Source organism: Haliotis cracherodii, unplaced genomic scaffold (genome assembly GCF_022045235.1).
Source record: "Haliotis cracherodii isolate W230 unplaced genomic scaffold, xgHalCrac1.p SCAF_16, whole genome shotgun sequence".
In the NCBI taxonomy this organism is placed as follows: Eukaryota; Metazoa; Mollusca; class Gastropoda; order Lepetellida; family Haliotidae; genus Haliotis; species Haliotis cracherodii.
In genome coordinates this window covers 6,011,425-6,034,623 of record NW_027266271.1, presented here as the reverse complement: position 1 = coordinate 6,034,623, position 23,199 = coordinate 6,011,425, and the positions used below count along the sequence as shown (strand labels likewise).

The 23,199-nt window shown below is 38.8% G+C and overlaps 2 protein-coding genes across 3 annotated transcripts in view; one reads left to right on the top strand and one right to left on the bottom strand.

Annotated features, from left to right (window-relative positions):
• Positions 1–5,352: 5,352 nt before the first annotated feature.
• Positions 5,353–14,667, bottom strand: LOC139463352 (ankyrin repeat domain-containing protein 29-like). 2 transcript variants are annotated; one of them, XM_071244604.1, is made up of 7 exons: positions 14,543–14,667; positions 12,126–12,224; positions 11,605–11,703; positions 11,135–11,233; positions 9,065–9,163; positions 8,707–8,805; positions 5,353–6,411 (listed from the first exon to the last, which is right to left on the bottom strand). In XM_071244604.1, the coding sequence occupies exons 1-7, from the start codon at positions 14,660–14,662 to the stop codon at positions 6,043–6,045; spliced, it is 984 nt and encodes a 327-aa protein (XP_071100705.1). In that variant the 5' UTR covers positions 14,663–14,667; the 3' UTR covers positions 5,353–6,042. The 2 variants fall into 2 exon arrangements, with proteins under 2 accessions (XP_071100705.1, XP_071100706.1); XM_071244605.1 differs by lacking the exon at positions 11,135–11,233.
• Positions 14,668–15,498: 831 nt separating this feature from the next.
• Positions 15,499–23,199, top strand: part of LOC139463753 (dnaJ homolog subfamily C member 7-like) — a 34,514-nt gene continuing 26,813 nt past the window's right edge. The window contains exons 1-5 of the mRNA XM_071245025.1: positions 15,499–15,610; positions 18,102–18,199; positions 21,365–21,489; positions 22,498–22,611; positions 22,896–22,970. Of these exons, the coding sequence (XP_071101126.1) occupies positions 15,534–15,610; positions 18,102–18,199; positions 21,365–21,489; positions 22,498–22,611; positions 22,896–22,970 (489 nt within the window). The 5' untranslated portion in view covers positions 15,499–15,533. The remainder of the gene's footprint in view (positions 15,611–18,101; positions 18,200–21,364; positions 21,490–22,497; positions 22,612–22,895; positions 22,971–23,199) is intronic.

Sequence of the window (23,199 nt, the reverse complement as noted above, 5' to 3'; positions counted from 1 at the left end):
ATGTACAAATGACAGTTTCTTCATCTGAACATGAACGCAGATCATTGACAACATCTGACCCTTTGTTGCATAAAACCTGTTTGCTGCAAGTGATTATATTTTCTTTATTCCCACATTCTAATGAAATAACTTCTTCATACATGTGTGATTCAAGAAATGGTTACCGACGAGGTAAGTGACCTTGTTATTGAAACCAAAATGGCGGCAGGCAGTTGTCCCTCTACCCGGCGTGCCAGAGAGGACTGACCATCGAGAGGCACTGGGAGTGTTTTTCACAGACTATTTAGACCATTGTTCGGTGTATGGATGGTGTGAACTCAAGGAAGGGTGTAAGTTTGATGGGGTATTGCAGACAGCAAAAGCTCAATGGGAAAATGTATCGCTGTGCATGGTCACGCTTAGAGCCACGCTGCTTGTGAGGATGAAAAAGTTAAATACACACTCATTGAATGTGTAAGAGGATAAACAACAGCAACCTGTGAAAGTTATTAAGCTGTCCTGAAGTACCCTGCATTGTAGCATTGTCAGTGTAGTAGTCGGGAATACAAGACACGAGAATGTATCAAAGTCAAGGAGAAAGCGTAAGCTCCTGGGAGTTGAGTGGGTGAGAACGGGCTGCTTACTGTGACTATGGTGAATTCGAAGACCAGGCGACTCAGGATCGTTTCATAGCTGGACTGACAGATGAAACACTACAGACAAAGCTTGACACTAATGGTCACAGGGATAAAGATGGAAACATTGTAAGTATCAAGGAGGTTGTAGAAATGGGAACAAAATATGAATCATCCATGGACATTACCACACCTATGAGACTGGCAAGAAGAGATCAAGGACAAGTAAACTTGACTAAGGGGCGAACAACAAATAAGGGTTCAGATTATATGAAAGGAAATACAAACAACAGTTACAATGGCAGATATAACTTGAGCAAGTTAATTCAGATGTCCAATACCGTGACAGTTTTAACCAATATCAACAAATGTGATCTCTGTACCAGTCTATTGTGAAAACTTGAATAAACTTTGATGATCCTTGAATTAATCCTAAGTATGATCAAACAAGCACAACAAATTCTGGATAAACAATACCCCTCAGCTACCAAAACATGAATCCACTGAATAATCCTGAGACATGCCTCGACAGAGTATCTGAATAATCATCATACTTTTCTTGATAGTGCCAATGTTCTTTCTGAAGAACAGATCAGGGGATGACAATTCTCAAAGACGGGTAGCAATACCGATTGTTACATTTACAGTCAATCTTCTCCAGCTCATAATTACATATACCCATATTTTTTACTTCAACAGTTAATTCTAATGTTTAAATTTAAATGTTAGAAGGTATACATTTCCTGACATAATGACTTATTACCTTTAAAAATGAAGTTATACAATGTCATGTTTTTGTTTAAACGATAATTAATTTTGTCTATATTTTTACCTGTGGCAGTTTTGACTATTGTGGTAGCCGTTATGACTTCATTGTGACTTTTTGACTTTTGTGGTAGCCGTTATGACTTCATTGTGGCCGTTTTGACTTTTTTCTGGGTCCGTTTTCTACCTGCTCCTAGGTAAATCACTGGATTGTCTGGTCCAGACTTGATTAATTACAGACCGCCGTCATATACCTGGAATATTGCCGAATGTGGCGTTAAACGAACAAACAAACTAACTTTCGTATCAATTTCTATTATCATCAATCATCAAACATGAATGGGTTTTTTCACATAAAGCTCATTTCTGTAATGTGCATATTTCATCCGAAAATACGTTTACGCGGCCATGTTTGCCATTTATAAATCTATCAGTTTTAGTCTGGAGCCTATTTACGACTTTATTTTCTAAAAGTCACAGCTGTCTCTCGGAAACAGCTGCATCACACAATCGTCCGTACATTTTACAACCGCTTCTATGGGATCGGTACTGTGCACAGCTGTCAGGAGGTACGATGTTAAAGTGTGTCCTAATTACTACCAGAAAACCATGAGCTTAATCAGCACGATGGTACCACCATATACCGCGAAGAGAAGTCTTACATAGTCTCCCTGGTGGTGTTGGCTCAACAGCTGTTCCACCAGCGGTCCACGTTGAGTGTCCAAGTTGAGTGCCGTCCATTCCAACATTCAGTCAACCCAAAACACACTGAGGGTGAATATCGTTGCATACACGTGGGTGTGTTGTAGATCCATTTGAAATGAGACTTGAACGTTTGATGATGGGAAAGGAGACACAATGTCAGGCAGTTGTACGAAAGCGGTGCCCATATATCCTGGCTTTTCAAAAACCTAATCCACAACAAATTGCTTATGTCTTCATATTGCTGTTATCTCTTCTAAAATTTTAATTAGGCGCAATTAATTTGGTTACGAAATAATAACTGGACAAAAAAACACGTCCTTGGTTCTGAGAGGCAAAAGTATAATTCGTCACCATTCGCATTTTCCGAAACATACAAGAAAGATTTGGCTTGTTCTGGAATGGGTCACAAATGGCAAAAGTATATGAATTATAAATGTATATCATGAAGAATGCATTACTAAAGATAATCTGGGACAAGAAGTATACTTCTTCCCGGAAATCCTGATTTTTTAAATCATATTATTCATGACAAATGTGTCTTCCAATGCGTGTTCTTCCTCAGCTATTACATTCTCTTTAAAAAATTGGCGATACTCGGAAATAACTTACATTTCCAAAATTGTAAGAGATTTTAGTTTCTTGTAATAGATGTATGGTGATAACAAAGGAATTGAGAACACATAAAAACCGGTAGTGAAGTATGACAGTAGATGTTCAATCAATCAATCTTTATTTCAAGTACTGAAAAGGCCATAGGCCTATAGTACATATATACATACAGTAGCAATGGGTGCAATAGGAATTACATATATCGTAACAAAATATCACATCTATAATGCAGAGGATCTGATGTTCATTGCATGATATATATACATTGAAAGATATTTTGTGACTGTTTCATTTTGGGATGACATGAGGATATAAAATTTGTCTATTCTAGGATTCAGATAAAAATAGTTATGTATGTATTCTTTTCTGATAGTTGCATACAATGGACAGACTAGCAAAAAATGGTATTCATCTTCTATCTCTTTGCAAGTACAATATTTACACAATCTGTTTTCCCTTGGTATCGCTAAATGTCTACCTTTTTCTATTAGAAGGTCATGAGAACCACATCTGAAACGGGATAGTGCTGTTCGGAATTTCTTAACATTTATATCCAAAAGATATTTTTCGGTCAGAATGAATGATTTAAAACAGGTGTAATGCTTTAACTTATTATGTAAGTTTAGTGAAGAGTACCACTTTTGAAAATACATGTCTTTTAGCCTTTGTCTTAAATTATATATGAAACGATCTGGTACTGTTACATGTTGCTCTCTCCAAATGTACTCATACCCGCAAGATTGGAGTATCTTTTTGACACCCGAGGCCCAGTTATTTTTACCTCTGCTATCGTAAAGAATCATCATGTTATAGCATTTCTTTGGGAATCTGGTATTTGGCATTTTAAGCAATTTTATCCAATATTTTATTACTTTTATGTAACTGAATATATACATTGGGTATCTCCCACATTCCCCGTAAACTGTAACATTTGGAGTGTTGGAATTTACTCCTAAAAATCTTTTATACGCAAATAGATGTACCTTCTCTATTGTATCATAGTTCTCTAGGCCCCAGACCTCAGCACCATAGAGTAAAATAGGACTGATCTTAGTGTCGAAAATCTTAGAGAATGTTTCAAAGCTAATATTTCCAAGGGGTTTTAGGTTTTGTAAAATGCCAATTAAAATCTTTTTGGCTTGTAGTGCGGCTTTGTTGCAATGCAGTGACCAAGTAAGTCGATTTGTAAAATGTACCCCCAAATATTTGTAACTTCTTACAACCTCAAGTTTTTCACCTTTGTATAGCCATTTTTCTCGTTTTGATAATTTCCCTCCATTTTTGAAAACTACAACCTTTGTCTTATCGATATTGACCTTCAATTTCCATTTGTTACAATAATACTCAAGTTCATTTATTAACTTTTGAAGTCCAGTAGATGTTATGACTGCCATCTTGAAGGACGATAAGGGTAAGATGGGAAAATTTCAAACATGACTGGTTGTTTATCAGCAGTGCAAAATACCGCCACAATTTGACAACCATTCATTCACTCGACTAGGAATACTGCGCTTGAGTCTTTTCTGAGGCGATTTGAGGGAATCTGTCCCACTACACTTGCATCGTCTGGTTAATTTCAGCTAACGTGGTCGGAGGTCTTTGATGTTGACGCAAACAACTCACTTTCATGTCCCAGACGTGTTCAATGTGGGAAAGGTTTTGGCTCATTTCTGGCCACTGTATTCTATGATGTTGTGCTGCTGTAGGTGAGAGCATGACGATTCGTGCATGGTGAGCACGGGCGTTGTTTTCCTGAAACACAAAATGTCGACCCACTAGTCGTGTCCCGATAATACGGACCCTTCCTTGTACAATTTGGAGTGGTGTTTGCTCAGTCATAGTGATGCCACCCCACACCATAACCAATCCACCGCAAACTCTGTCATGAGGTCTCAGGTTGACACTGGCGTCACGTTAAATTTGAAGTCCTTGAAGTCGTTAATTAAGGAAGTGCACAGTGAATGAGGACTCATCTGAAAACATGACTGGTGACCAGCGACGATGCCCCACATTCAACGTTAGCAATGACAATTGTAAGGGGCGGAACAACACAGTACAACAGTGGTCGTTGAGCAAGGAGATTCGTCATCGTCTGACGTGTTAATTCCTTCTCCAATAGCCTGGTGAAAGCTTCCACCAATCTGACTTGCCGTTTGAGCTCGGTTTCATAGAGCCTGGTTTCGGATCAATCCTGTCACTCTTGTCGTTGACCTGGGAAGCCCTAGACAGTGTCAATCGTCAACATTTTGGGTTTGTTCATACCTGTACCATAGTATGCTAGTCAAAGACTGTGAAACATTGAACGTATTGGCCACTGCATGCTGACCTCTACCTGATTCCAGCATGTCAATAGCCAGTAAATGCTCTGCATGTTTCAGATGCCGCATCGCTACATCATACACAAACAACCAATGAAATTAAGTAATGATAAGCAGAATCAATGATTGACAGAAACAATGGTCCACAGAGATTAATCGACCATCCTTGAAAGTGTCAATGTCAGGAATGACACTACTGCGTTAGGTACATGTAAACTATAGGATGTGTTTTGGTTAAGTTTTACAGACATATGAGGGGCGTTCAATAAGTTTTGCAAATTCAATATAAGACCAAGTCGCAGAATATCTTTTGCACTTTTATTTTTAAAAAAAATCTCCATTCACCTCAATTCACTTATTCCATTTGTCCTTGAAGCTTTTAAAAACACTTTTATAGAAATCCGCAGATTGGCCCTCTAACCACCTCTAACCACGCCTCTGTGGCAGCCTTTATGTCCTCGTCATCCCCGAAGCATCTACCACGTAGGGCAGATTTCATTTGCCGAAACAGGAAATAGTCTGGGCTGTAGGGTGGGTTGTTTAACTGTTCGAACTGTTCGAGTCCAGATATTTGTGCTTGTCAAAACTCCTTTATGCTCACAATATCCCTGCCACTTAATGGCTCTTCAGGTGTACTGGAAGCTTTAACCTAGTCATAGGCAGCGCACAATAGCAGAATGTCCCAAATGTCCCAGCCGTGTCTCACATGACACAAATACTGCCTCATTACAACTGAGAAGTCATTGAGCGGTGAAAGATCCTGTGTTCAATTCCAGTTATAAGTTATGCTACAAACAGAAGTTATTTTCAGACTTGGTTTTTGTTAGGGTTATGGCCAAAAAGTAAAAGGCTGTGAATAACAAAACTGAAAAACATAGATGGGGGACAAAAATGGCTGGTGACAAAATATGCTTTTTCAGTTGACAAAAATGAGAAATCATTCTGCTAGAAGTCCAGGAATTGTTTATTGCACATTCAACATACTGATATACAATTATTAAAAAAATTAATAAAATTCCCAAAAATTGCTATCATCCACCACTATCTTCAATTTCATTGATGTCATTCTCAAAAAGAAGGAAATCAACCAAAATATGTGGCAGTTGTGTTTTCTTTATAGATGAGCGAATACTCCTGCCTTGAACACAGTATCCAATTCTGCGGCGAACACGTGTCCGACACAAGCACATGAGACTTGGCACAGTCTCCCGACTAGACTGCAGCCACTGCTGGAATGTCTCTTGGTCTAGTTCACTGGCCAACTTAGGCATGCCACCCCCAGCACTCAGCAGTCTGTCCTTGTGGATGTTATACCCAGCTACTGTCAACATGCCCAAATACTTCTTGCCATGATTCTGAAAGTGTTTGCACTTTGCAATCAATTGTGGAAAACTGGATTTCTGAAAACACAAATGGTCAATAATTGATTAAAAGATGTATGAAACATGGACTCACCTAGGCCTATTATCTTCCTTATATATGCAGATCACAGATCATAAGTGCATAAATACATAAATCTTGAATTTAATGTGTGTCCAAATTAATGCGGCCCCCTCCCCGGTTGAATGATACATATCCTTACCTTAATCCAACTCTACCATAATTCAATCAAACAGAAAATAGCACCGCTTATAAGCGATGAGTAGAGCACTTCCGTAAAAACAAACAGTCTTTTCCTAATAAGACACAGTTTATATGTTTACTCTGTTGACTGGAATTAAGGAAGTTCAAAGGCAATAAAATAATTGAACCAACAACAGTTTACTAATTGGTATGCGGAGAATGTGTCAAAAAACTTAAAGGCAGATGACAAGACAAAGGCTGTGATCTGAGAATAAGTGTGATGAAGCCATCGGTGTGTGTTGGGTCGTGTTGGTCTTTGACGCAGTGTTGCACCGAGGGCGTCTGTCTGGACTGCTAGTGTACCCAATGATGCCTCGTTTGACACAAGTGGGTCGAGTGGGTATAACTCTTGAAACCAGCAGTGATAACTCACCGGATGCCTGTTGTGTAATTTCTATTCTTTCAATGACATTGTTATATACTTGTTAGAACTGCTGCTCAATAAACCGTGTTTGTGTATTTATTCAAGTTGGTATTTCCGCTTTCCAAAGTGTGCAGTGAGGCCGTCTTATTGTTGATAGACATTTTGGAGACATAAATACGAAGTTTAATTAATGGGAGCAAAGACCAATCACATTTTTCGCATTAATTCAAGCTTGTGTTCATTTCAAGATTTACAGTATACCAACTGACCTTCTTAAATCACCATAATTCCACATTTTCCCATTGCTAAACTAGTAAATTATAACAGACTACTAGAGATCATTTTCCTTGGTACAGGTCACACAATCATCTAAAGCACTGCCATTTGTTGTGAAGAGTTGCATCTCTTAGGCAAGCCAGAAATATTCCTCCCACAACAGTCTGTCAGGATGTGATATAATTGAAACACTGTTCAAAGATGTGTTAAAACAAAACACATTAATATCCTGGGAGGATATGGTGTTAGTATCACACCGAAACGTCATATTCATTGTAATTAAGGAGTTGTATATCCATAGAACTATCAGATATCTCCATATCATACCAACTTCTAAAAGCCACTTAAAGAAGTATTCTGGTGAGGTTGTCTTCCAATCCTCCACAAGGACAATCTAACAAAAATTCTACCATAAATTTGGAAAATACTCGATTTTGACTGATCAATCAGAGATTATCAACATACAATAAACCCCCTCTCACTGAAACAGCTGATTTGATGGCCACATCACCACATCACCACTGACTGGACTGATGCTAATTTTTTGTGCTAGCTCACTGAGATACCATGCTGTAGTATACTGACTCTGAGCCGACCAGTCCTTGTTTTAGCCCTTTAATGCCGAGCGCCAGACAGGGTAACAACAAGAACCTTTTTTTAACGTCTTTAGGTATGACGTGGCTGGGTATCAAAACCCGGACCTTCCGCTCTCTGGGTGAACGCACTACCACTAGACCACGAAGGCGGTCTTGTGTAGAATGAGCGATATGACGTCATAATTATTGACGTACACTGTAGAATGAAAAGTTTGCAAGGCTTGCTACATGCTTTCAGTGCCTGTCATAAGTTCCAGTGAAGTAGTATGATGTAAACAAACGGCTTCAGCTATATTTTGGTTACAGGCTGTTGTTGGTGACTCCATAATTCTGATTGACAACCCAGTCAAAACACTGGACTCAACCCATGCCGCTTCACTCAGTATATTTGCTGACACCAAAGAGTTTGCGTTTTATTTAATCATAGTAGAATGGAGATAAACATACTGTGTTTTCAATGTAGAGCTAGGGTACCTGTAGGTTTAACCAAGTTAAATTTAACATTTGAAAGACTGGGCTTTTGGTTCCAAATTCAATTCAGCATAGTTAAATCTACAAGTATCCTAGCTCTACATTGAACGCACAGTATGTTTATCTTCTAAGTATCTGTGTGAATGAGTGAGTCGTTTTCATGCAAATTTCGAACAGTTTTTCAGTTTTATCACCATAAATGTTGAGTAAAGCCTCCAGTGAGGTTGGGTCTTAGATACATACAATTTGGGTGAAACGCCAAAACACAGGTTGCTGACAAACACAGACAAACACAGAAACATAATCAGGGTGAAATGGTGACTAGTGGCACCTCAAACGCCTGGGCCACTAAGGAGACAGCCTACCTGTGAGCCCAGGTTGACATCAGCTCCCTCCACAACAAGGTACCTAGCCATCTCAAAGTGACATTGCAGCAGAGCTTCATATAGAGGAGTTTCTCCTGTCTGAAAATGAGTGTTAATATCAAAATAAATCACAGTTTACCATACAAGTAGTGCCTACCAGACATCATTGTTTTCATTATGAATCTATAAGAAGAACATGACACATTGTTCTAATCTGTATTATACTACAATAATAGAGTATACAAACCAGGTCTTGGCCAATCTGTACTACAGTATTATATTCTGGCCTTGGCCTGTCGCATATTACAGCATAGAGAAACAGTATGATTGACTTAGCCTGTTCTGGTATGAAACAAACCTTGGCTTTATAGTTGATGGCAGCACCATGTTCAACTAGTAGTTTAGCTATTCCCATGTGGTTTAGTTTTGCAGCCCATCTCAGTGGGGTCCATCCATCCTGTAGACATGAAAGAGGAAAATATCATGAAACATGTGCCAAGAATAGCAACTCCAAAGGGGGGAGGGGGGTACCGGGTAACACTGATCAAATTATTGACTGAGCTTGTTCATTGCCCGATGTCAATAAATTGATGCCAAATCAAAATATACTCCTCACAAAATATAACAGTTAATGAGCAGAGAAAGTTGTGGTTCCTGACCCTCTTGAGTATTTTGGCAAATTTTGAGAGTAAAGATTTCACTTTGCAAAGTTGCAGCTTTGATTTATCCACAAATTAATGGATGCTGTGTCATTGTTTGTGAGGAGCATATCCTTAGTTGACATCAGTATCACATCCAAGTGTCAATACTTTTGAGAGACACATTACAAAGAGAAAAAAGCTGACAAATGTGAGTGCACTGATGTGTTCATGCTGACAAACCTGATTGAATGACTTGTTAATCCTGACAAACCTGATTGAATGACTTGTTCATCCTGACAAACCCGATGGAAAGACTGTTCATCCTGACAAACCTGATTGAATGACTTGTTCATCCTGAACAACCTGATTGAATGACTTGTTCATCCTGACAAACATGATGGAAGGACTTGTTCATCCTGAACAACTTGATTGAATGACTTGTTCATCCTGAACAACCTTGTGGAATGACTTGTTCATCCTTGACAACTTGATTGAATGACTGGTTTATCCCGACAAACTTGATTGAATGACTTGTTTATCCTGACAAACATAATGGAATGACTTGTTCATCCTGACAAACTTGATTGAATGACTTGTTCATCCTGAACAACCTGGTGGAATGACTTGTTCATCCTTGACAACTTGATTGAATGACTGGTTTATCCTGACAAACTTGATTGAATGACTTGTTTATCCTGACAAACATGATGGAATGACTTGTTCATCCTGACAAACTTGATTGAATGACTTGTTCATTCTGACATACTTGATTGAATGACTTGTTTATCCTGACAAACATGATGGAAAGACTGTTCATCCTGACAAACTTGATTGAATGACTTGTTCATCCTGACAAACTTGATTGAATGACTTGTTTATCCTGACAAACATGATGGAATGACTTGTTCATCCTGACAAACTTGATTGAATGACTTGTTCATTCTGACATACTTGATTGAATGACTTGTTTATCCTGACAAACATGATGGAAAGACTGTTCATCCTGACAAACTTGATTGAATGACTTGTTCATCCTGACAAACCTGATTGAATGACTTGTTCATCCTGACAAACCTGATTGAATGACTTGTTCATCCTGACAAACCTGATTGCTTGACTTGTTCACCCTGAACAACCTGATGGAATGACTTCTTCATCCTGAACAACTTGATTGAATGACTGGTTTATCCTGACAAACCTGATTGAATGACTTGTTTATCCAGACAAACATGATGAAATGACTTGTTCATCCTGACAAACCTGATTGAATGACTTGTTCATCCTGACAAACCCGATGGAAAGACTGTTCATCCTGACAAACTTGATTGAATGACTTGTTCATCCTGACATACTTGATTGAATGACTTGTTTATCCTGACAAACCTGATGAAATGACTTGTTCATCCTGAACAACTTGATTGAATGACTGGTTTATCCTGACAAACATGATTGAATGACTTGTTTATCCTGACAAACATGATGGAATGACAGGTTCATCCTGACAAACTTGATTGAATGGTTTGTTCATTAATATTTCGTCCACACTAACTGCTGTACAGATTATTCCATTGTGTATGTAATCACTAAATGAATAACTAAACATATCCTACTTTTTCTTACATATTTGAAAGAAAGTAGCCTCATTAGCCTCAACGCTTCAGAGAGAAAGCGACAAAATATAAGATAAATATGCTATAACTTGTAGTACACCAGGTTGAAGGAAACATGCTGTGATTGTATATAGTGTATAGTGCGCATCCCTCCAGCGTGTGGCCACTGGGACTCACTTTGCTCTGTATGTTGGCCTTGGCTCCTGCTGCTAGCAGCTGCCTGACGACATCTTCATGTTCCCGCCACACAGCCAGGTGGAGGCTGGTCTCCCCGTCCTGAAGCCACAACTGTCACTAGCAATACATGTCTCAATACTTGTAGAAAGCAGTGGAGGGTCTCCAGTAGCGAATTATTTTCAAAACTGCCACATCGCTGTATTTTGATACTTCATTAATGATCACTTTTTTTAACAACTTATGATTTCAAAGATCTTTAATAACAGTTTCAGCCCGGATCAGTAAATTTTTTTGCTGTTATTCAATCATTAATTTACAAGCATATACTACTCAAAACATATTACAGAACACCCACAATTAGAGGGCTGTGTGTGTTGCAATAGCCCCCACCATTACAGATTAACTAGTCATATGACAAAATCAGTTGTTCTTTAACTTCTTTTAAGTAGAGTATATACTGTATTCCTTACCAATGTGCGAGCATCTATTCTAGCTCCAGCCTTCAACAGATGAGTGACTATATCTGTTAAGCCTGCTCTTGCTGCTATATGAAGTGCTGTGCGGCCATCCTGGCAAATATTATTACATGTAAACAACAAGACACTGCATGACAGAAACAGTTCTCTCCCTTGTGCCATCTTCAATGAACTGGGGTGATGAAGTTATTAACAAAAACATAATATAGTCTTCAATATCAACTTGACAGAACATTAATCCCTTGATCTGTTTGGGCATCATGTCATGCAATCAACCTTGTCAAACCAATCCAATTTTGTCTCTTATTATAAGTGAGGAGGACATAACCCCAGTTCACACAGGGGCCAACGTACGCCAATGCTCAAATGCTGAAGACATTCATATGACAAGAGAAATCAACCATTTCTTTCAGGACTAATGACAAAAGAATTTGTTTGATAATGTTCCAATGCAATAGTTCTCAATAGTAATCTGACTGATGATTACTTCAAAATGGAGCAATGAATTTGTTTACCTCATTTGTGGCCTGTACCTCTGCCTTTGCTTTGATGAGAGCTTGGACAATGGAGACACAACCAACTGACACAGCTTCCAGCAGCAGTGTACTACCATACTGAAACAGATGGGGTACTTGTCATTCTCTGTTTCACATATCAACTGTGACCCTGTTGGTTTTAACTGCAGACAGCAATGTTCAATACAACTTCATCATGTCAGTAATTATGGTGTGTGATCAAACCAAACAAGCTGTTGATAGTGTGAGAAACTATTCCTTCCATGGGGATACACAATTACCTAGGTCACACATTGCCAACTATCGGATACTCATTTGAACATGGTTCTTATGAGAAGTACTGGGGAAATTTGAATCTATTCTGCGCTCGGATCTATGTAGATTTATCAGTTTCAAAAGAGAATGCAATTTTGCAATGGGGTCTACAATATCACTGCTATGTCAAAGACGGTTGTAAAGTTAGAAGAGTGTGATGTATCATGAAAAAGTCAGAATATCCTGGACTATATACAGCCATTATTGGAAGATCATTAGAATTCAGCCCCACAACTTCTTATGTGGATGACCTCTGCCGTAGGTCACGTATCACTAAGACAAGCATCCAGTAACTTTCAGTGAGAATATATCAGACTTGAAGTCACGACCAAGAAGCGAACCAACTGAGCTAAGTCCACACTGTTAAACTTAGTGCAAATTTACCAAGTCATGTCTAAAGGGTTACAGAAATGAACCGAAAGGGGCAAGGTGGTGAGAGACACTTACGAAGGCTACGTGTAGCCATGGTATCATGTGAAGTGTATGTCAATGAACATTTTCGAACGAACATGATGCCATTCTGTAATCTACAAAATCTCAAGTGGTAAGGAATGAAATGAGTAAAACGGCTCTGGGTGTAAGACATTGAGTTCACGAGTATACATGAATGAGAGGGTATTCAATAATTGCTAGGGTGTTTCTGTGCCAGGTTGTGTGTGGTAAAAGGGGGTTTAACTTCACGTTCAAGATTTTGTGACAGAAAAACGTGGGAGGAAACACTGTAATGATAACATAGATCATAGTATGGCTGAGAAACTAATTCTGACGTAACAAGGGTGAGTGGATGTTTAAATAACATCTTAGAGTGTGAAATGGAGGAAGACAAGATTCTTGTCATCAAGGCTCTGTGGACTATGAAACTGAGCAGCACATCACTCATCAGCTGATATTGTGAACATGAACACAATTGTATTGTCGGATGATACGATTTCGGACATCACACATTTCCGGATGGCAATTTTTGCGCTATAACAATAGGTTTGACTGTGCAAATATTTGGCAAATATATGATGGCTTGTTTGAACATAAAGTTGTCTTTCACAGGTGAGTGAGATGTTTTACGCTTGTTCATGTGATAAGCAAGAAAACTACATGTTTCTTAAGCATCTGAAAAACTATAATACAAGGGATATATGGACAATATGTATGTACTCTTTTCCAGCAGAGTTCATTTGTTGGTTTAACCAATCACATCAAATTACTTTGATATCTGTACTGACCGAAGTACCAATCTGTTGTAAACATGTATAATCTTTTATTTTAATGAGGAAATGTTGTTGTTGTTGTTGCTTTAAGTGTCTGAAAAGTCATCTTCTGCCTTAGCCTTTGACTGACCTGTCTTTGGGAGGGACCTTCCATTGCTTTTATTTCAAACTAATTCATTTTTGAGTAGTAAAACTCAGTGTCACCTTAATATTTATACAAAATGGAGGCTTGTGTCACAAGCAGGAGAGACCTTCGTGGCCAGGAGACTGTACAAGTATATATAAATATCATAATAAATATCTATGCAATGTTAATCCTTGTGACATGTATAATATATATAATACAATTAATGTGATATAATAACTTCATTTGTTGTCTCTATTTTTTTAAAGCCGTTATGGCTTGTTGGTGTGTTCGTTTTTACTATGGTTTGGGGCTCTTTTGACCTGCTCCAAAACGGTTCCAAAAACTAAGGAGCGTTAATGGGTAAATGATTGGCAAGTTATGCCCAACCCTAAAGATCGTGCAGGTGTGTTTGATAGGAAAGGGATACCTCACCTCAATGATCACAAAGTTACAGGGAATGATCGGAAAGGGGAAACAAGTACTAGGCCTAATGGTAGCTAGAGTTGTGGGTAACCTACCCAAACAACGATCAAATCGACTCGGAAGATATGTGAAGCGAGAGCCTCAATTAGCGCCATTTAGCACTATATAGGCCTGAGATGCGCCAGGTAATATGCAGGACCAATTGTCACTGTTGCCAGGAAACGTTGTCTCCCAACAGAATATTCACGCACTGCCAACATTGTAACAGTATATCGAAAACAGAACACACGATGCAGACTCATGTAACGCGTGACCGGTAAATCAATTTAAATGAAAAGAAAAGGTACCCAAAATCTCTGGTTGACATCAACACCCCCTTTAACCAGTCGCTGCACTGTCTGCAAGTCTCTACATCCTACAGCCTTCTTTAGACGCGATATCATAGCTCTATCATCAAGGCATGACATTGTGTTTGTTGTGTATATAATGTGCAGAAACTATGTGACACACGACTACAAACACTAAATATACATAATAACATAGTATATATTGCAACAACTTAGATGAGTTTGAAAATGAACCTGAAAACTCATTAAACGGGTTGGGGGTGGGGTCACTTTCCCAACCGAATATTTTCCCCTCAAGCTAAGAGCATACATACAAACTTTCACAAGGAAAGGTAGTTTTCTACCCTCCTCTTCCACTGGCCAACATCGTTTTTGCCGAGAAACCGAACTCAGAATCAATAAAAATGTAGATACATATGTTTAGATTTAATTATATCCTTATCTTTTGTCATTGATGACATGGAGCAATTGCAATTTGAAACCTTTGCAACAGAGACCATAAAATAAATTTTATTTCTCTGATAGCAGCTACTCCGGAACTGTAAACTAATAATTGTCATTGTTTACTCTTGTAAGTTTTAGGATGTTTGTAAAGTCATTCAAAATTCACTTTAAGCAAGCTCATATTGTATTATGTATATCAATCTTACAGTTTATAATTACCCCATTTGTATGAATATTTAATATTTGGTACCAGTTTCACACCTTTCACTGATTCCAAAACCAAGACCGGAAAAAATGGTCATACCTACGGACATAAATCCAGCGTAAAAGCCTTTTTTGTCCCTTTCCTTTTGATTACTTAAGAAAAATGTATATGTTTTCTTGATGTCATTTAAAAAAGAAAACATGTGAACCTTGCATGCGTGTTTTACGAGTAAACGTATGTAATACGTGGCTACGAAAATACTATGCACAGCCAAACCGGTTTCGGTTTGATGATGTCCAAGTCTCGAGTTTTCTCATAACGTCTCGAACCCATCGCAACAACATGTCGGACACAGAAATGTGCGAGGCGGATACAATGCAAACAGAAGAGGAAGAAGGTGTCTATTTGACAGAAGAAGAGTTGAGTTTGGTTTTAGTCAACCCCTCTTTGAGTTAGCCAAGTTGAGAGGCCTAAGAATGTTCATTATGTTGCCATAAATACACGTTCACGCACGTGTGAAAAAACGAAAGTGGAATTTTGAAGATGTTCTGGAATAGTCTAAGTAAACACTTATCATTAATTGAGTATGCAAACATAAAAGTATTGCTTAATTGAAAATCTGCTCCGACCATTTTAAAACTATCTTAATTGTTGCCTATTTTATGCATGATAAGATGAATTCATACCAAGTAAAAGACCAACTGAATTTCCATGTGATCCCCCTATTTTGTGTGATTCTATGACTGAACGTTCTGATAACAGCAAAGCAGCGGCTGCTGACCGGACTGTCAATTAATTGGTGTTCACAATGTTGTGAACTGGCTGATCATATGTGGTAGCCTGGTCATACCAGTGATGAGGGCCCCGGTATCTCTGATGGATGGATGTCGTTGCTCATGCTATATTGGCACTTGGTTTGTCATGTCAACTGAGGTTTAACAGGCGTCTGTTGTGTGGTGCTGTACAATGACGTCTGCTGTATGAAACAAAATGTAGTCCACAAGTGGCGGGGCATAACATATCTGAGAGCACCTTTACAATACAGTACCACAACTTCTCGTGAGGACGATCTCTGTCATAGGTCACATGTCTCAAAGACAAGCAGCCAGTTTTTGTGAGAATCCGTAGGACGTGAACTCGCGACCTTTGGATTGTTAGCCCAACAGCTAACATGGCTAACCGACAGAGCTACGTCCACTCTGTGAAACTAAGTGCAAATTTACCTAGTCATGCCTATGACGTTACGGAACTGAACAAAAAGGGTCGAATAAGTCACGGACACGTACAAAGGTTTACGGATAGACATGGTGTCTCGTAACTTTAGTCTTCGGACACTTATGAATGATCCTGATGACATTTGGCTCACTCATCCCATTCTGTAATCTACAAGATACTGAGTGGTGAGGAATGAGCCAATATGGGGCAAACTGAAAATGGCTCCAGATGTCAGACGTCAGACTCACGAGTACGCATGAGTGATACAGTATTTAATAATTCGTCAGGTGATTTTTGTGACAGAAAGGTGTGGTAGGGAACTCTGTAAGGATGATGTGGATAATAGTAAGAAACGAGGGAGGCATGAGCATGGCTACTGATGACACAACTGTGGGTTCGCTTTTGAATCAGTACTGTAAAAATGTAGCCGGTCAATGTTCCAGGACAGTTTCTAGTAGCCAAAATATTCAACACAAAACCATTTCATCCTTTTTACTTGACGTTTTTGTGTGAAGAATATTAGGAGCCGCTATCATATCTATAATGCCCTAATGATAGTAAAGGGGGGATTTTATAGTAAAAGGGATCCAAGGGCTAAGGATAGAGTTTGGGGTAACCTACCCTAACACTGGCGACATTTGGATGTGTTCAGCGCCAATGTGACATCCCTAATAAACTGCATTCTTGTGCATAATAATGAAAATGTATCATTTGTTAATGAACCGAAAACATAATATATGTATATTAGTTCCCATTCATAACAATTGTAGCCACTTGAATTACAAGAAAAACGACATAAAAGATATATATAAAATATATATGAAATATAAATAAGAAAATAAAAGTGCTCTTGTAATCTAGCGCTTGCTCTAAAATGCGCCGCAGCAGGCTATATTTAGTTAAGAAATATTCAAAACTGTCAACACCGCTGGGCGTATTCAATGACATTGCGTGTTGAGATGATAGCGCATGTTAACCATGACTTGCAGCAGTAGACATGGTAGAAACTAACAGGTTTGATCCACTAGTCCTTATAATGATATATAGCAACACCCTTAAAAGGCAAATGTCTACTAGTCCTCATGCTGCCTTAACTACTGGGCAGTTTGGCAAGGACTTCAGGACAAGTGCCAATTTCTAACGCTGACTTGACCTGTTTCCAGTGATGTTTTTGTTTTTACTGATTTTTTAACCCTTCCAAATCAATTTTCTATTTCAGCAATGTTCAAGTTACTTGTAAACAAAAGTGTTATACAAAACTGAAAATGTAACAGCTTTTATGCTATTAAGTAGTTGTATTTATTAGATTTGAAGTAAAATATAGTTGAAATGTTGCATTAAGTGTGTTATTCCAGTTAATGTTGCATTGTTCCTCAAAATTCTCAGAACATTGGAGCCAAATTATTTATGGGGGAACTCACAACATTTCAGAATGACATAGCCACTAGGGCTGGTGAACAGTTTATTTAGTTTTGTAATACCTGACATGTCTGCATGTCTGAGGACAGATCGGTTGTGGTGCAGATTGAAAAAAAACACACATGTGTATACATGAAACAAGGAAAAGCAGCTCTATTAAAATATATGGTAGTGCACACGACCATACTTGGTTTAAATGATTTATAAATGAATTGAGAGTTCTCACAACCATGACTATACTAAGATCACCATACTTAATGTGTTATTTGTCAACAGAATAGTGGCAGAAGCAGAAAAGAAGAAAGCCGAGGGTAATACCTTCTACAAACAGCAGAAATATACAGAAGCTCTGTCCCACTACACAGAAGCAATCAGTGAGTATTCTGTCAATATCACTTTTCACGGCTAACTCATCTTCCCGAGGCAAGAGAGTTAACTGACTTTAAAAGTCCAGTTTCCACCCTTGCCAATCTAGGCTGGAATTCCTGGGCTTGATCGTAGCGTCACCAGTGGCTATTACGAGTTATGTCCTTTCTATGCCTCTCCTATTGACCAATCAGATTCAACCTCTCGTATCGCTTGCATTTGCTTCAAACAAAACGGTGGCGCCCAGTCAAGACAATCTGGGCCTAGATTTTCGAAATGGTCATGGCATAAAATTATCGTAAAGTTATCGTAAGGAAATCGTAGGATATCGCAGCCTATTTTTCGAAACTATCGTAGCCCTAAGATATCTTAACTTTGTCGTAAATCTAAGATAGGCCCATACCTGTCCGAGCTTAGTTTATCGTCCTTCAATATGGCGGCATGCTTTGCCATAGTTATTTTGTGAAAAAAATAATCTGCTTTACGTTCAAATATTGACATTTCATTTTGTTAAACTGTGTGAGTCAAATTGACACTTCGAAAACAGGAAAACCGCATTAATGATTTCAGGTCAGACATAGCTCTGACTGAAGTCACACAGTTGCTTTGTGAGAACAGTTGGTAGCATTGACTGAAGTCACATAGTTGCTGTATGTAAACAGTTGGTAGCACTGACTCACATAGTAACTGTTGCTGTGTGTGAAAAGTTGGTAGCACTGACTGAAGTCACAGTAACTGTTGCTGTGTGTGAACCAGGGGTCCGGAAACTGTCATATGCGCCGGACATGTCCGATTGGGAATCTCAAATGTCCGGTCTAAAATATTGCTTACCGGACATTTAAATTTTTCTGTCCGGACATTCTTAAATTTTGACCGGACATGATCAACAGTTAGGACTGAGCAATTTCTGTCTGCAGTTGTAACACAATGAAGATTATCTACATTGACGAGCTTTGTTTGTTTTGATTGCTGTAAATACACCGTACCTAGAATGATAGTCCAATCGGTCAATCACTGTAATAGGCAATAAACTGAGTTGACACTGATTAATCGAGGATTTATTACTGAGAACATCTTGTTTATTTGAGTAAAATGTGTTTACAACTGTACATAAATACCTTGCATCATCGATGTACCTCATTATCCTCACAATGCTACGATACGTAACCTCAGTCAAGAAGCGAAAGCGTGACGACAGCCAGTCGACCGATGCAGATCAGTCGAGCGGATCTGCCAGACCCTCAAAGTCTGAATGATCATTTTGTAAGTCGTGGCTAACAACTTTCACTTGGTTGACATACAACGAGGATTTGCAGATTTTATTGTTTTCAGTAGCTAGTCGTATATTGAATCTTGATTGACCGCCATTTTGCTTTCTCGGACGATCGATATCAAATTTTTTATGGTCAATAATTAAGTACAGATGAAAAAGTATTCAAATAACTACTGCTATCAACGATAGTTTAGGATTTAGGATTATATTATCTGTCTTGTTTTTAAATAATCTTTAGTTTAAAAAAACAACAACTTTTCCCGTGAGGTCACGTGATAACCAAATATGGGATAATAGTCTCGATCCAAATGTTACAACGCGTACACTTGAGCAGACTCATGAATATTAATTAGACCGTTCACAACGTTGACAGATCGTTATTATAACAGAAACAAACGTATGTTTTCCATATATATCTAAAATGATATTATTTGTTATTAATTGTCCGGTGAATTAAACAATTTAATTAATTGAAACAATTCATAATTCATCATATTAGAATACGTAACAACTTGTAATTTGTGTGTAAAAAGTCGTACTAAAACACGCTGTTTGAAGGGGGCGTGGCATAAATGTAAATGTCCGATTGGGATTTTAAATTTTCCGGACCCCTGGTGTGAACAGTTGGTAGCACTGACTGAAGTCACACAGTTGCTGTGTGTACAGTTGGTAGCACTGACTCACAGACACTGTTGCTGTGTTAAAACAGTTGGTAGCACTGACTGAAGTCACACAGTTGCTGTGTTAGAACAGTTGGTAGCATTGACTGAAGTCACACAGTTGCTGTGTTAGAACAGTTGGTAGCATTGACTGAAGTCACACAGTTGCTGTGTGTGAACAGTTGGTAGCACTGACTGAAGTCACATAGTAACTGTTGCTGTGTGTGAACAGTTGGTAGCTCTGACTGAAGTCACACAGTTGCTGTGTGAGAACAGTTGGTAGCATTGACTGAAGTCACATAGTTGCTGTATGTAAACAGTTGGTAGCACTGACTCACATAGTAACTGTTGCTGTGTGTGAAAAGTTGGCAGCACTTACTGAAGTCACATAGTAACTGTTGCTGTGTGTGATCAGTTGGTAGCACTGACTGAAGTCACATAGTTGCTATGTGTGAACAGTTGGTAGCACTGATTCTGGTCACACAGTTGTGAACAGTTGGTAGCACTGGCTCAGGTCATCAGTTGCTGTGTGTGATCAGTTGGTAGCACTGACTCAGACACTGTTGCTGTGTGTAAACAGTTGGTAGCACTTACTGAAGTCAAATAGTTGCTATGTGTGAACAGTTGGTAGCACTGACTCTGGTCACACAGTTGTGAACAGTTGGTAGCACTGGCTCAGGTCATCAGTTGCTGTGTGTGATCAGTTGGTAGCACTGACTCAGACACTGTTGCCATGTATGTCAGTATGCTAAGTGAAGTGCTGTGATGGTCACCATGGTCCTACACACACAACCTGTTTTGTTGAGATTGCAGGTAAATCTCCTGTAACCCATACTTGTTGTAAAAGGTGACTAAGCGAGGATCAGGTTGTCAGATCAGTTGAGTTGGAGAACACTCGGCAATTGGACAATCCACTGGGAAGATGAACCTATTGTCAACCATGTGTGAAGTGTAAGTTGGACTAGGTGTACATGATGTGTTTCCCAGTGTGTAGTCGGTAGTCAACACACAATTTTGAGTGGACATTTTTTAGTGCATCAAGCATCCTTACATTTCAGATGCCAAATTTTCCAATATTTGTAGCTCCTTGCCTTCCTGATTCAATACATGTGTTTTCTTAATTCATCACCAAGTGTGGGTGCCTATGCTGATTAAGAGATTAGATAAAACTGGTACAGGTTTCATGCCATGATTTTGTGAGAAGCCTTTTGCACACATTGACATGTGTTGTTTTCTCCCAGATCTGTGTCCCTCATGTTCAGCCTACTATGGGAACCGCGCTGCTACGTACATCATGCTGAACAAGTACAAGGAGGCGCTGGAAGACTCGCGGAAGGCTATACAAATTGAACCGAATTTTGTTAAGGTGAAAATTGGTATTTGATAATAACTCAGATGAATGCTTCCTGTTTGCCCCAGAATAATGGCAATACTCACTATTTGTTTTACGTATTGTGTACAGATGCAGATGTCAAGTTATCGCAATCGATTTCAAAGTGTACATGTCAACTTTACATGCTATATTGTAAATATTTGATGAAGTACCCTATTCAAGGTTATTACATTATCAAATCTGTTTTGACCAATTGGTATGAAGTGAAACAATGAAACATTGTAAAGGTTTTCCTGTAGCTTTTTATAAAGTCGTTGTTTTTTAGGTTTTTGTGATCTTAAGGTCAAGGTATCAGACCTTTTTATTCAATTGGTTAGATTTTAGCGTTTATGTATAAAATGTTTTGATATTAATACTAAGTTTTGTTGTGTGTGTGTCTTTGTTTTTAAACTGTTGACTACATGTCAGATGAGCTACAGTGCAGTGGTATTGTTTTTATTTTCTGAGCCTGCTGAGGGCTGAGTTCAGCATTATGTAAATTAATTCATGGGACAAGGCTTCTTCTGTTCCTGCAGGGGATGGAAAGTGTCCCAATATTGCCTGTCAGCAGTAGAAATCAGCAAAAATCGGCATAAGTCCGGACTCATATGGCTTCATTGTGTGAAGCCCATTTCTGGTGTCCCCCGCCGTGATATTGCTGGAATATTGTTAAAAGCGGCGTAAAACCATACTCACTCACTCAATTAAGTGCAATAACCTGGTACGCGATGTTAAATCCCATGTCAGCTTACCACCCAGAAGTAGAAACGTTAGAATGTGAACAGTACACAGGCTTAGATCCTGCTGCAGGATAAGTGAAATTCTCGGAGGACTAACTGTTTTCTCCCAATATCTATTTCTTTTAACAAGCCTCTAGCCTAATTTGAGCTTCAACTATATGCCTTCTACCCTTTTTGGAATTAAATTGTAGAAATAGAATGACTTTTTATGTTTATTGATATATGTTCCTAACTATGGGTGAATGGCTTCTGTGTGCTGCAGGCACATCTCCGTGAGGCCAAGTGCCACCTGGCCATGGGAGAGGCTGCTGCCGCTGTACGCAGCTATCAGGAGGTGCTGCAGAGAGAGGAAGGAAACACGGTCGCTAAAAATGAGGTTTGTACTCACTTAGCTCTCCTCAATCCCATAGATCATACCTGATTAACCAATTAATTAAACTTTACTCAAGATTGGCTGTCATGTTGTGTTAACTATCTGTGAAATTGGTCAATGTGCTGTTGTTTTCAGTGAAACTGTGAAATATCAGATGTTTTGTGTATGGGTAACAAAATAAGCCAAGTACACAAAATGTGTCAAGAGTGCCCTCCCTTTGGCTTTGTCCTGAAGCTGGAACATGACATGCTTGATGAAGTGTCTAGTGAGAAACTTGATTGTTACAGTTGCAGTCAGCACAGGGAGTGCAGGAGTATGAGGATAGAGCAGATAAAAGCTTTGAGAAAGGAGATTTTAGGACGGTATGTGATAATATTCTTGTTTGGTTTCACAGTTGCCTCAGTTAAATTATCTCTCATAACACAAGGAGACATGAGTTTTTCATTTGCATGCTTTGCTGAAGACAATCTTTGACAGGTACGATACTGATTTGGCAAAAACAAACATGAAACAGTAACAAACATTTTGCTTGAAACTGTCATACAATTTTGAAATTCTACATTAATTGCTTCCAAGCACTAACGAGTATGA

Excerpts from the sequence above, each read along its gene's own strand:
- LOC139463352 (XM_071244604.1), bottom strand. The coding sequence starts at position 14,662 with ATGTCATGCCTTGATGATAGAGCTATGATATCGCGTCTAAAGAAGGCT. Across the intron at positions 11,704-12,125 it reads AGGTACAGGCCACAAATGAG|GATGGCCGCACAGCACTTCA; the intron begins GTAAACAAATTC and ends AATATTTGCCAG. Across the intron at positions 8,806-9,064 it reads CCATCAACTATAAAGCCAAG|ACAGGAGAAACTCCTCTATA; the intron begins GTTTGTTTCATA and ends ACTCATTTTCAG.